The 15,230-nt window shown below is 40.3% G+C and overlaps 1 protein-coding gene across 23 annotated transcripts in view; it reads left to right on the top strand.

The window, feature by feature from the left end:
- The window catches only part of RALGPS1 (Ral GEF with PH domain and SH3 binding motif 1), a 300,534-nt gene that overhangs the window by 41,465 nt on the left and 243,839 nt on the right, over positions 1–15,230 (top strand). For 12 of the 23 annotated variants that reach the window (XM_053562046.1, XM_053562154.1, XM_053562121.1 and 9 more), the window contains exon 3: positions 1,436–1,615. The exons of 1 other annotated variant lie outside the window; for it this stretch is intronic. In XM_053562046.1, coding sequence (XP_053418021.1) covers positions 1,436–1,615 — 180 coding nt within the window. The remainder of the gene's footprint in view (positions 1–1,435; positions 1,616–15,230) is intronic. 10 more of the 23 variants (XM_053562197.1, XM_053562132.1, XM_053562113.1 and 7 more) reach the window with 1 other exon arrangement.

Below are 15,230 nucleotides of genomic sequence, written 5' to 3'. Positions count from 1 at the left end.
AGGGTAGAATGCCCTGTCACCTGTGGAACTTGTAAAATGGCTATACCTGACCTCACCCCAGTCCCCCTGAACTAGTGCCTCCTGTGGGGGCCAGGTAGTATTGTGCCAGTTGCTTTCTAATCTTCATTTTATTTAACCCGTCCTACAACCCAGGGAAGTAGATTTTAATATTACCGTTTCTGGATGATAACTGAGACTCAGTAAAATGAAGTGACTTGTCTGAGGTCAGACAGCAGCTGGTGTGGAGTGGGCATTTTAACCAGGCCTGTCTTGACTTCAGAGCTCTTACTCACTAGGACGTGCTGCTCCTTAAGATCATCTTAGAGTTTTGGGATAGTAGATTCATTTGTAAAACCTTGTAATGACACAGGCCTATTGAAATCTACAGGTTGACGTTCCTGCTTCTCTTTTCAACCACTTTTTCATTTGTTGACTGTTGGTTTTCCTCACTGGCCTAAAAACATTCTAGTTTCCAGTAAGATTACAGAGTTTTTCCAGATATAGCCATTTTGGAAAGAGTGAAATAAGAATTAATAAAAGCATATTCTCTAAATCCCAGTCCAAGATGTTGAGGTTAAAGGAAACCACAAAATCCTTCTTCATGTGTTGAAACGAATAAAACCATTTTATGAACAGGGCACAATTTTGGGGTGGTAAGCTTGATCAATTCCCAAAAGTAGAGTTTGATGAAATTAAATATAATTAAAGAGAAGGTGTGGTCAACATTCTAGAATCCCTTTAGTCTTGGGTTGTGTGAAATCAGACACATTTGGGGAGTTTTAACTTGCTTTTTTATGGGAGATCCTTTTTTTATAGGCAGGACGCAGAGTGTTCTTAACACAAGGGACTCTACCAAAATAACTTTCACACCAGTCTCCAAAGCCAGTTGGTTACCTCTCAGCTCATCAGCTAGCAGGCTCTGAATTCCAAGTGGTCCAGACAAGAAATAAGCCTCAAGGGCCGTTTTTGCATTTTATGTAACAATTTCCTGCAGTGAGTTCAAGTAGAAAAAAAAAGGTGAAACCAGGTAATGTTTTGAGAGACATATGAAATAGATTATGTCCTTAGGCCTCCTAAGATATGAAGGCCTGTTTTTTTTTTTTGAAGGAAGTTTGGCCTATAATTTTTAACCCACTGCTAAACTGCTAGCCAGAAGTAGTTAGGGTATAGCAATTATAGGTATGTGTTTTAGGGTCAGATAGATACAAAACGAAGTCCATCTTCTGGCTTTCAGCTTTGTGGCTAAGATACTTTAGAGAAGTAATGTTGTTTCTACTTCCTTGTCTATAAAGTGGGAATAACATTGTGTAGTCATAGTGGCATTCGTGAGAATTAAGTAGGATCTGCATATGAAGTGCTTCCCACAGTGCCTGGAATAGAGTACTCACTGAGCTGCTTTCTGCGTTGTACGGTTCTGTTGCTCTCCTATCCTCAGCTCCAAGGAGGTTTGGGAGCAGTGATCCAAGCCACCTACTCAGTGGGCACCATCTCTCACCACTATCCACAGGGCAGCAGCAGCTCGGACTCTCTGGAGGGCCAGAGCTGCGACTATGCCAGTAAGAGCTACGATGCCGTTGTCTTCGACGTCTTGAAAGTGACCCCAGAGGAGTTTGCCGTAAGTGACACAGAGCCAATGTGGGTGGCTAGGCACCACGCTTGCTGAGGGTGTGGGGTAATGCTCTAGGCCTTTTTCTGAGCTTGGAAACACCTTTATATCCCCAACAAGCAGGGAGTGTTGAGTAAAGTATGGTACATCCTTTATAAAATACAGTGCGGCATTAAAAAAGGATGCTGTCAATCTAGAAATTAACCACCTTGAAAGGCATACCCAGTATGTATATATTAACAGTAAGTGAAAGAAGCAGGCTAGAGCATAATTTACAGAGAATATACCATTTTTAAAATGCATGCACAGCACACACATATATATTTGTGTAATGTTTAGATCTGATGTCTACGTATTCATAACCATCTTGATTTATATGGGCAAACATATTATTTGCCCTAGTTTCTGGTTGTAGATTCCAGGTAACTGGCATTTAATTTTTTTCTTTTTATTTCTATTTCCCACGTTATTGCAATGATCATTTTTTATAATGATAGACAATATTATTTGGGCAACTTTTAAAATAATAATTTTAAGAGGGCTGGAGCAAGATAGTAGACCAGAAGGATCATTCAGCTGTGCTCTCCTAGAAAGACTAGGGAAAAAGAGAGAACCCAGCTCTACCTGGCACAGGGACCTTACCCAGCATCATAGCTCAGGAAGTACAGTGAGGAGGTGGTGAGCTGGATGATAGCTTATGATCCGGAGTGGTGGAAATGTGATGAATTAGGCAAGTAATTGTCACCCACTGGGATCGGCTGGCCCCTCACTGAGGTCCAGGACAGGAGGAAGCCTTTCTGGAGTTTTCAGTTATTGGGGAAGCTGTGCGTTAAGTAGAAAGCTTGGAAGAGTGGGTGGACTTGAAGAGTATACAGCAACCAGATTTGAATGTCAGTTTGATGGATTTGCCAGAGGTTTGGTGGCTGGCGAGTCAGCTATACTGAGAAGGTCTCAGCGGCCAGGGGGCTGCCATTGTGGGAAGATCATGAGAAGGTCTTAGCAAGGGCTTAAAGCATGGCCGCACTAATTCTGCCTGCTGGGATCAGAACTCCACTCTTGGGACAGGCTGAGGTACTTCCATACCCCACAGGAACTAGAGTCTGGGGACACTGTGAGACCTGCCCCTGAAGGAGTCTTATCAGCTTTAAGATCCCAACCCAGCAGGGTCTGAATGCTGAGGAAACAATCAGGCAATCACCAAAGATAAGTAAGTTTGGATTAAGGACCAAAGAGGTTGCTGGCTGTGCTCTCTGTCTCCTAAAAAAAGCACAGTGCCACCTGGTGTCTTGTGGCATATTACAACATACTGTCATCAAGAGCAAGGACCTCTGTCTGAAACAAAGGAGGCAATGAGAAGCAAAAAGGAGGCCAAGGAGGTGAACCAGAAGAAAGAACACATGAGGTGGAACCAACAGAAAAATTCAGGCAACATGAAAAAATAAAAACAGAGGAACCATGAGGCAGTTCCACTTATAAAGACTCCACTTATAAAGAATTAATGGACTTGATAGAAAGGGAATTTAAAATGTGGATGATCAGGGGCTTAGAGAACTACGAGACTCCACGAAGCATTCAAACATATGAATAAAAGGGATTCCTGAAGGGGAAGAAGATTGTCCAAAGGAATGGAAGCCTTACTGGAGGATATCATAAATCAAAACTTCCCAAGTTTTCCTTAAGACCCTGACACACTCCTTTCAGGTGGATATCAAACCCCAGGTCATCTCAACTCAAACAGAGCCTCTCCAAGACACATTGCAATGAACCTGTCCAAAGTCAAGATGAAAGAAAGAATTATGTAAGCAGCCAGGAATAAGCGCCAGCCGACCTAACGAAACTGAGCCATTAGGATGGCAGCAGACTTTTCTTTCTTTCTTTTTGAGACAGTCTCACTAGCAGCAGACTTTTCAACTGAAACCTTCCAAGCTAGAAGAGCATAGTCATCTACCTTCAACATTCTTAAACAAAACAATTTTAGCCCAGAATTCTATATCCTGCTAAGCTAAGCTTCAAAATTGATGGAGAAATCAAATCTTTTGCAGATATACAAGCACTGAAGAATTTGGCACAACAAGACCAGCTCTACAGAAAATACTTAGACCTATTCTCAACACTGACCACCACAGTGGATCATCAGGGTAAACCCCCAGAAGCTAAAGGTCAAAATTTAGCTTCCACAGTGACACAGAGGGTAAAACTACATGACAGACTTTCATAAAATAAGATGAATAGAATTCCAGCACATTTATCAATTCTCTCAATAAATGTTAATGGACTGAATTCACCACTGAAGAGGCATAGGCTGGCTGATTGGATATAAAAGCACAAGCCATCGATATGCTGTCTCCAGGAAACACACCTAGCCTTGAAGGACAAATAAAAACTCAAGGTTAAGGGATGGAAACCAAAATTTCAAGCAAATGGAAATCAGAAGAAAGGAAGGATTGAAATATTATTTTCAGATACAAGTGGATTTAAAGCAACTAAAGTTAAGAAAGACAAAGATGGACACTTTATACTGGTCAAAGGAACAATACACTAAGACATTTCAATTTTAAATATTTATGTACCCAATTTAAATGCGCTCAGATTTATGAAACAGACCTTGATAGGTCTGAACAATATGATGTCCCATTAACATCATAATAGTTGGGGAGGTTAACACCCCTTTGACAGCCCTGGACAGATCCTCTAAACAGAAACTACACAAAGATACAAAGGACTTAAATGTGACCCTAGAACAAAAGGGATTAATAGACATATACAGAGCACACCATCCCAAAGCTAAGGAATATACATTTTTCTCGTCAGCCCATGACATGTACTCCAAAATCAACCACATCCTAGGATACAAATCAAACCTCAGCAAAATTAAATGAATATTAATTATACCTTGTATCTTCTCAGACCTCAAGGCAACAAAGGTGGAACTCAACTCCAACAAAAACATTCATTCCCACAGAAAGACGTGGAAATTAAACAACCTTATGCTGAATGATAGCTGGGTTCAGGAAGAGATAAAAGAGGAAATGGCTAAATTCCTCAAACATAACAACAGTGAAGCACAAGTTACCAAAACCCGTGAGATACACCAAAAGCAGTCTTAAGAGGGAAGTTTATCCCATTAGATGCCTACATTTGAAAAACAGAAAGAGAACACATGAACAAGCTCATGAACCATCTTATGGATTTGGAAAAAGAATAATCATCCCAAACCTAGCAGAAGAAAAGAAATAACCAAAATTAAATCAAAGATTAATGAAATTGAAAACAAAAGAAGCATTCAGAAAATTAACAAAACAAAAAGTTGGTTTTTCAAAAAAATAAATTAAAGATACACTTTGGCCAGATTACCTAGAAACAGAAAAGCAAAATCTCCAATAACCTCAACCAGAAACAATAAAAGGGAAATAACAATAGTTGGTACAGATCATCTCTGAGTACTACAAGAAACTCTATGCTCACAAATTTGACAATGTGGAGGAAATGGATCAATACCTGGAATCATACTTTCTACCTAGACTTAATCAAGAGGAAATAGATCTCTTAAACAGACGGCTTTCAAGAACTGAGATTGAAGAAACAATAAAAAAATCTCCCCCCTAAAAAGAAGCCCTGGTCCAGATGGCTTCACCCCAGCATTCTATCAAACTTTTAAGGAAAAGCTTATACCTATACTGCAGAAATTATTCCAAAAAATTAAGAAGGAAGGAATAATTCCCAATACTTTCTACAAAGCAAACATCACCCTGATACCAAAACCAGGAAAAGACCCAACTGAAAAGGAGAATGTCAGACCAATTTCACTAATGAATATAGATGTAAAAATTCTCAATAAAATCCTAGCCAATAGCTTATAGCTACACATTAAAAAAAATCATTCATCATGATTAAGTAGGTTTCATCTCAGAGATGCAAGACTGGTTTAACATATCCAAGTCCACAGAAGCAAAGCAAAGACCATATGATCCTCTCAATAGATATAGAAAAAGCATTCAATAAAATCCAGCATCCTTTTCTAATTAGAACTCTGAAGAATATAGGCATAGGTGGCACATTTCTTAAACTGATTGAAGCTGTCTATGACAAACCCACAGCTAATATGATACCGAATAGAGTAAAACTGAAAGCTTTTTCACAGAATTGGAACCAGACAAGGTTGTCCTCTATTGGCTGTACTATTCAACAGAGTGCTGGAAGTTCTAGCCAATACAGTCAGATAAAAGAAGGAAACAAAGGGCATCCAAATGGGTACAGAGGAGCTTAAACTCTCCCTCTTTACTGATGATATGATCTTATACTTAGAGAACCCCAAAGACTCAACTCCAAGACTCCTGGAAGTGATCAAAAAATACAGTAATTTCTCAGGTTATAAAATCAGTGTCCACAAATTGGTAGCCTTATTGTATGCCAATAACAGCTAAGATGAGAAGCTAATCAAAGACACAGTTCCCTTCACATTAGCTTAAAAAAAAATGAAATACCTAGGAATATATATATAACAAAAGAGGTGAAGGATTTCTATAAAGAAAATTACGAAACCCTAAGAAAAGAATAAGCAGAAGATATTAACAAATAAAGAACATACCATGCTTATGGCTGGGAAAAATCAACATTGTTAAAATGTCTATATTTCCCAAAGCAATCTACAGATTCAGTGCAATCTCCATTAAAATACCAACATCATACTTACGAGATTTGGAAACAATAATTCTTCATTTTGTATGGAACCAGAAAAAACCCCATATAGTTAAGGTAATTCTTAATAATAAAAACAAGACCTGGGGCATCAGCCTACCAGACTTTAGGCCTACTACAAGGCCATAGTGATCAAAACAGCATGATATTGGCACAAAAATAGAGACATAGACATCTGGAACCAAATAGAAAACCATGGAATGGAACTAACATCTTAAAGTCACCTGATCTTTTTTGATAAACAAAACAAAAACATACAGCGGGGGAAAGAATCCCTATTCAGTAAATGGTGTTGGGAGAACTGGATAACCACATGTAAAAGACTGAAACTGGACCCACACCTTTCTCCACTCACAAAAATTGATTGAAGATGGATAAAACATTTAAACCTAAGGCATGAAACAATAAAAATCCTAGAAGGATGTGTGGGGAAAACACTTGAAGATATCGGCTTGGGAAAAGATTTTACGAAGAAGAGTTCTGTGGCAATTACAACAACAACAAAAATAAACAAATGGGACTTAATTAAACTGAACACTTCTGTACAACTAAGGAAACAACAACCAAAGCAAACAGACAACCTTCAGAATGGGGAAAGATATCTGCATATTATGAACTGGACAAAAGCTTGATAACTAGGATCTGTAGAGAACTCAAATTAATCAACAAAAAAGACCCAGCAATCCTATATATCACCGGGCAAGAGAGATGAATAGAACCTTCTCTAAAGAAGACAGATGAATGGCTAACAAACATAAGAAAAAATGCTCATCATTCTTAATCATAGGAGAAATGCAGATCAGAACCACCCTGAGATATCACCTACCCCCAGTGAGAACGACCCACATCACAGTCTCAAAGCTGCAGATGCTGACGTGGATGTGGAGAGAAGGGAAAACTTTTACACTGCAGTTGGGACTGCAAACGAGTACAGGAAGGAAGTTTGGAGAATCGTCAAAGAACTCAAATTAGACCTCCCATTTGATCGTGCAATCCCATTACTGGGCATCTACCCAGAAGAAAAAAATCCTTTTATCATAAGGACATTTGCACTAGACTATCGCAGCTCAATTCACAATCGCCAAAATGTGGAAACAGCCTAAATGCCCACCAACCCAGGAATGGATTAACAAGCTGTGGTATGTGTATACTGTGGAATACTATTCAGCCACTAAAAAAGATTGGGGAAGACTTTATATCTTTTGTATTAACCTGGATGGAAATGGAACACATTCTTCTTAGTAAAGCATCACAAGAATATAGAAGCAAGAATCCAATATACTCTATTTTAATATGAAGGCAGTAGATATCTAATTAAGGGGGGGTAGAGGAGTGAGCAAGTGGGGAGAAGAGAGGAGAGAGGGGAACGGGGGGGTGTCACAGTGTATGGCACACCTTTTGGGGGTGGGACACGTTGTAAGAAGGACTTTATTTAACAAATGCAATCCGTGTAACCTTATTCTTTGTGTATTCAATGAATCCCAAACAAAAAAAAGTTTAAAAAATAATAATAATTTTAAAAAGTATTTTTTCTTCAAGTGTGCTGGTGATCTGACCAAGGCCATGTCTCTTTTTTGGGGAGCAGGGTTAGCTCCTTGTTTTCCATGACTTGGTTTCCTCCTTTTGCCCTTTGAGGGTAGAGAGAGCATGTTGGCTCTGGGGTACCCTCAAGTCTGGTTGTGAGTTCTGCCTGTGGGCTATATTTCTCTCCAGAACCACAGAAATGTTTCCTACCCATGTCCACTTCTTCCCCATGCTCCCTGGCATATGAGGTTTCATGTCCTGTGGGTGCCATGGGAACTTATTGGGGCCTTGACATTGCTCTGTAATCCCAGTGAATAAAAAGATCTAAGCAGGGAGTATCAACAGCAACTAACATGGCAAAAGGAGAGCTATTATGTGCTTTCTGATGAAACAAGGCACCAAGCCTCCAGTCAGAGCAAAGGGGCGAACCTGTGTCAGAAGAAGCCTCTGGGTCCAGCTGCGGATTTGCAGGACATACCTGGACTGTTGTACCCAGACCGAAGAGCACAGTGACCTGCTCCCTAAGTGTGGGGAACTATGTAGGTCACATGACCTGGATTCTTCAACAAATAGGTTATAAAGAATGTAAAAGAATAGAATATATGTAAAGGATATTTGAAAAGTATACATCAAATTTTTTAAAAACTGGGCATCATTCACTGTGATGCCTAGGTGTATACATTGATAAAAATATATAGGAAAAAAAACCCTGAGGAACATGAGGATAGCTGGAGTACAGTGGTATGATCACTGTAACTTCAAACTCTTGGGCTCAAGTGAGCCTCCTGCCTCAGCTTCCCAGGTAGGTGGGACTGACTATAGGGAAGCACCACCATTCCTGGCTAATTTTCAAACATTTTTGTAGTGATGGGATTTTGCTATGTTGTCCAGCTGTGTCGAATTCCTAAGCTCAAGTGATCCTCCCTGTCAGCCTCCCAAAGTGGTAGTGTGACAGACATGAGCTACCACATCTGGCCAAGGGGTTACTCTTGCTGGGAGAGAAAAGACCTGTGATTGGATCAGTTAAATGGAGGAACTTTTGGGGTGACTCTCTCTCTCTTTTTTTTTTTTTTTTTGTAGAGACAAGAGTCTCACTTTGTCACCCTCGGAAGAGTGCTGTGGCATCACAGCACCCTCCAACTCTTGGGCTTAGGCAATTCTCTTGCCTCAGCCTCCCGAGTAGCTGGGACTACACAGGCACCTGCCACAACACCCGGCTATTTTTTTGTTGTGGTTGCAGTTTGGCCTGTGCCGGGCTTGAACCTGCCACCCTCAGTATATGAGGCTGGCGCCCTACCGACTGAGCAGCAGGTGCCACCTCTCTCTCTTGATTTTAAATTGTGACAAAATATATTCATATGTATCATAAAATTTACTGTCTTAACCATTTTTAAGTGTATGGTTCAGTAGAGTTAAGCACATTCCATTGTTGTCCAACCAATATCCAGAACTGTTTTCATTTCGCAGAACTGAAACTATATCCATTAAACAACTCCTCATTCCCTTTCACCCCAGCCCCCGGCAGTCACCATTACACTTTCTGTCTCACTGATTTTGACTACTCTGGTTACCTCATATAAGTGGAATTGTGTAATGTTTGTCTTCTTGTGCCTGGCTTACCTCATTTAGCACAATGTCTTCGGGGTTCATTCACATTGTAGCATATGTCAAAATTTCCTTCCTTTTTAAGACCAAATGATATTCTTTTGTTGTATACAATACATTTTGTTTATCCATTTCTTCATCTGTTGGGGTGGCTGTTTCTTGACCTAGTGAGGCTAAACGGTGTTCATCTCATAACAAGTTATCAAGCCATGCAGTTCATAATGCTGTTTTCTATAAATGTGTCTTATTTTAGAACAGAATTAAAATCATTTGACAGGTCCCCATTTTTTTTTAAACTGGGGATATTCTATAGCTATGCCTCCATCTTTCCATTTCCCCAGAGGTTGAAATCAGAACTAAAAGCAATACTGGAACCCGTCTTTAGCATTAGTAGATCATAGACATCCTTCTAGGTCAATATATGCAGATTTAATTTATTGTTAATTATAGCTGCATAATATTCCAGTGGTTGGATGTACCGTATTTTTTTCAACAAGTCCGTTCTGTTAGCCTTTCAGGTTGTTTCCAGATTTTTACTGCTACAAACAATGGTACAGTAAACGTCTACATTCATGTCTGTATCTATATCTGTAGAATATCATTTGTATCTATATTTAAAGTGTCCTCTATAGCGTCTAGGTCTATATATAAAGTGCTTTTCTTTCTGTATCATTAATACACTCATTTCACTTTTTAGGAGATAATAGCTAAATGTGATGCATGATCCAGGATCAAGAAAAAATTGCTAGGAAAACAGTATTGGGATAATTAACAAATTTTGAACCTGGGCTATATATTGAACAGTAATATTGTAGCAATGATAAATTTCCCTAATGTAATAATCTTGCCATATGTTTATCTTTATGTAAGGAAATAACATGCTGAAGTGTTTATGGGTAAGGGTTCATAATATCTGTATGCATTTTACTCTCAAATGGTTCAGAAAAATGTGTACGTATAATTATATAGACAGAGATATAGCAAATGGGGCATAATGTTAGTAATTAGCGAAGCTAGGGGAAGAAGGGTTGTGAGAGTTCACCATAGTGTTTTTGCAAATTTTGTGTAGGTTTGGTATGTTTTAAAAATAAGAAAAAATTTTAATGTGTTACAGCTAGATTACTTTCCAAAAGAATCAGAGCAGCTGATTCTTTTTAAAAATGAAAATAAACAGAGAATAACTTTATGAAATCTGATCTGCTACTGTAAGATCTAGTGGTAGCTGAGGCTCAAAGAAGAAAGGGAGTTTAAAAAAAAAAGTTAGATTTGAGTTGTCCAGCAGTTGAAAATATGACATTGTAAGCAAATGAACAGCTGTTACTGGAGTAGTTATACAAAAGCTTGAATTCTTTACAGATTGCATAAAGCTGAAAAGAAACAAGAAATCTTTCAGTGGTTTTTCTTCCCAAGCAATATATATAAAGTTAACCTATAAATGAGTATAAACAGAGTATATATATAAAAAAAAAAAGAATCAGCCGCTATGGCTCAAAGGAGTAGGGCACCGGCCCCATATACCGGAAGTGGCAGGTTCAAAACCGGCCCCAGCCAAAAACTAGAAAAAAGAATCAGAGTACTCAATAGGCCCATCAGTGGTAACAGTGCCCATAGACAGCCGACCCTGTGTAGTTTACATTTCCCTGACTGGGGCTCTGCTTCCCATGGCTCTAGGAGTCAAAGCAGGAGACAATTACTTTTTATTCTGTGAGCCCTCCTGGTTGTGCCCTGGTGGAGTGATCAAAGGCAAATTAAGATACCCTCTGTTATTGGCCGTACTAGTGATCTGCCAACAGCTTTTTGCTTGTTTATTTGGGGTCTAGGAGACCCTTACTCTAAGACTGTGGCTGGGAAGAGAGAATTCACTCAGCCACTGCTAGAGGGGAAAAAGAAGTACTACGTTTAACATAGGCAAAAAACTTTTTTCCTCTTTTTTGGTTCACTGGGTAGGTTTCATTTATCCACATAACAGCAGTTTTTTCTTTGGGGCCGCATTGTATAGTGCTCCGACAGGTCTCTCCACTCTGCACTGCTCATGGCTACAGAAACATCTTGTGATGTGTGGAGATTGGGTATTTCCCTTAAAAACCTGGATGTTTAGGGCCTTGGCCTGGGAGGTAGGAGGAGGTGGGACTAAGGAAGGCCCCATCAGGTGACAAGCGTAATTGGACATCTGTGTTAAGACTTTATTTCCCCAAATAAGGATAAGCCATTAAGGGACTTGTCCAGCCCCATTGCTGGGCAGCTCTGCTGCTTGCAAAGAAGAGTGGGAGCCTTGTTGCCTCCTGTTCTGTTGAGGCTGTGAACCCCTCCCCCATGCCTTTCTCTCCAGGAAGCCAGGGCATCGCTCCTGAGGGTGGGGCAGGGTCCTGAGATAGCTGAGAGCCGGCTGTGAAGTGAGACAGCGCCTGACCTTGCCCCTCACACCTCCACCCATGCCCACACTCTCTCTTTTTGGCAAAACTGGCTGTCTTGGAGTGCACAACCTTGCAGGGAGCATTGCTCGTTAGCAACCTTTTTAACACGTGTTTGGCTTTGTAATAAAAGGGCATGGAATTTAAAATCTGATTTTTACCTAAGTATCTTATGTTGGTATATCCTTGCTGTGGATGATGGCTCATTTTCGGTCAGAATTAAGAGGATACAAATGGAAGAGGTTCTTCTGAAAACCCTTATTATGTGTTTAGAACCAACTAGTCTATTTTAAGACTTGTGACTTCTGTTGTTTGTTTTGAATAAAACACCTGAACACATTTTCTGACTTACTGTCTAAATGGAGACCAGGATATTTGAAACTTGGACCATACAAAAAATATAAAATGGAATGTCACTACTTTAATAAATCATGTGGAAATTCAGTGGCAAACACTAGAACTGATGGCAGGATGAAAAGGAAGTTTTCTCATTCTCGCATTAGCAGACTTTTGGTTCTTTTCCTAAATGACATTGCAAACATTCTGCCAGTTCTCCTGGATAGGGGGTTAACTTGAACTACAGGGGAGATTTCTAAGGCCCTCTGAGCTTTCAGCTCAAATCTCCTGTCTTCACAAGGCCTTTCTGTTCCCCAGGATGGCAGAATTAATACAAATATGAGGAGTACTTGGCTAACTATCTTGATGGGTCTGCAGAAGAAATGCCAGTCTATTTGCTACCCAGGATGCAGCTCTAGGCTTGGTAGTGCTAGGCCAGACATGGGCCGCTGGGCCTTCAGGGCATGCTGGCCATTTGACATACCTAGATTGCAAGGGCCAGATTCACATTATGCTGATGTCAAACGTCCCCTTGCCACTGGTGGATGGGACACAGAGGTCAGAGGGCTCGATTCCCCTCCATTGCTTCCTTTCCCCAGTGCTATTCCTGACTCCCAGCTGGGCTTCTGTTAGTGGCAGCCTTCCACCCCTGTGCCCCTGGGGACATTAGCCCCTGGAGGCCATCTACTGGCATCCCATTTCTTACCTTCAACTCAGCCCTGAGCATCCAGTGCTCCTCAGGATCCCAGTGGTCTTAGACCACCTTCAAATTGTGCCAAGAGCTGACTGCAGTTCTGCGTCTAAGTCCTGGACTGTGGTCACAAGCGACGTGCTTGTGTGGTGCCATATTTCTCCAGTGCATTCTAGACAGGTTTTTTGCTGACTCAATGAAACAGACTTTTAAAACCTTGTTCTAGAGCAGTGGTTCTCAGCCTTCCTAATGCCATGACCCTTATAATACAGTTCGTTGCTACTAAGCAACGAAAATAATTTTATGGTTGTGGGTCACCACAGCATGAGGAACTGTATTAAAGGGTTGTGACATTAGGAAGGCTGAGAACCACTGAACTAGAGCAACTTCAGTGCCTGGATATGCAGCCAAATTAATGGTCTCTTATTTCTAGCTTACACATTGTTCAGGAACCATCAATTTACAGGCCAGTACATGAGCCCAGCTTTGCCACACAGACACGTACACACTCGTACATTCATGGTACATCTGTTAGGTACCAGTCACTCTGCACCTCTTGTCTTGAATTTTAACCAAGACCCTGTAAGATTGGGATTATTGTCATCACTTTATAGATGTGGTACCTGAGGGTAGGTACCGTGTGTCAGAGGACTCACCAAAAAAAAAGACTCGCAAACCCTGTAGATTCCAGAACCCACACCCTGTCATCCCAGATGGCCTTGTGTTCAGTGGACAGGGTGTCTTATCATGTTAATAGGTCTCCTAAGGCCCTCAGCTTGCATTTCCCTGGCCTGTCACAGAGCCATCAGCTAACTGACTTCTGGCTCCCCGTGTAAAATGTGGAGGTAGGTGGGTCATGCGATGTCAGCTCAGTCCATGCCTGGGCCTGGAACATGGTCAGTAGTGATCCCTCCTGCTGTCCCCCGGCAGGCACAGCCTTTCAACCTGGTATGTGTTTTTACTATCGATGACATTCATGCTTCTTAAGCTAACTGTGGTGAAAGACCAGTTTTTTTCATTTCCAATCTTTTGAGGAATGATACTTTTTAAAAAACCACATTAGAAATGTTACAGCTATATCAAATTGCTGTGAAAGTCCCACATGCTTGCCTCCAGCTTCAGTGCCTATGTCATTGTGGGCTGGCCGAGTAAACAGTGCATGGGCCTCAGGCCCTCTGTGGCCATATCTCGAATGGCATTCTACCGTGTAATTGGGGGGCAGCGTAGCCTTCAGAAGAAAAGTGTAATTTCTGTAAGCCGCAATTTTGAAATAAATCTAATTGTAGAGTAATAGATAGTGTCTGTGTTTAGCATTCTAATTTTTTTTTTTTTTTTTTTGTGGTTTTTGGCCAGGGGTGGGTTTGAACCCTCCACCTCTGGCATATGGGACCGGCGCCCTACTCCTTGAGCCACAGGTGCCGCCCAGCATTCTAATTTTTAATATTGTGTCTACAACTTCTAAAAATTATAAAAGTGGTTCATGCTTGAAACAAAAATCCCAACAATATTTTGATATGAGGACAATTAATGACAATTAAGGTTATGGGGGGAGGAAAAGCAGAAAGAGGGACGGAGGGAGGGGGGTGGGGCCTTGGTGTGTGTCACGTCACACTTTGTGGGGGCAAGACATGATTACAAGAGGGACTTTACCTAACAATTGCAATCAGTGTAACCTGGCTTATTGTACCCTCAATGAATCCCCCCCCCAAAAAAAATTCCCAACAATACAAAAATTTCCAAACTAAAAATGTTCCCCTTATTCCCAGCCCCGACCTCTAAACAACTATCATCAATTCTTTTCTTTTCTTTTTTCTTTTTTTTATTTTTACATATACATGTTTATTAGGTTTCCATTTTTTTGCCTTCACAAAATTAAAAAGGCATAAAATTTAATAACAGTAATAATGTTTAAGGTAAGGACTAGAAACAAAAACTTCGTAAAGAATGAACGAACATAAATACATTCAGAAAAGGGATCAAACAATTGCTACATCAAAATATTAAGCAATAATAACAAAGATGCAAAGGAAGTAACATTCACATTGTCAAATAAGAGTTTATCTATTATAGAATGCTTTGACTCTGAGGTTCAGTATGGAGTCGTCAGTTAACTTTTTTTTTTAAGTCTCAAAAAATAGACAACTAATATTTATAAATAAAAGTAAAAGATAATTTCAAATTCATCGCACGTTCAAGAAAAAAGGAAAGGGTGTGGGTCAAAATGTACAAAGAGTGGGGGAGGTATTTTGGATATTTACCCAATTCTTAATTCTTTCTTTTTTTTTTTTTTGAGACAGAGCCTCAAGCTGTCACCCTGGGTAGAGTGCTGTGGCTTCACAGCTCACAGCAACCTCCAACT

Source organism: Nycticebus coucang, chromosome 2 (assembly GCF_027406575.1).
Source record: "Nycticebus coucang isolate mNycCou1 chromosome 2, mNycCou1.pri, whole genome shotgun sequence".
Lineage (NCBI taxonomy): Eukaryota > Metazoa > Chordata > Mammalia > Primates > Lorisidae > Nycticebus > Nycticebus coucang.
The sequence above is the reverse complement of the archived record's forward strand: the minus strand, read 5'-3'. Positions and strand labels throughout refer to the sequence as shown.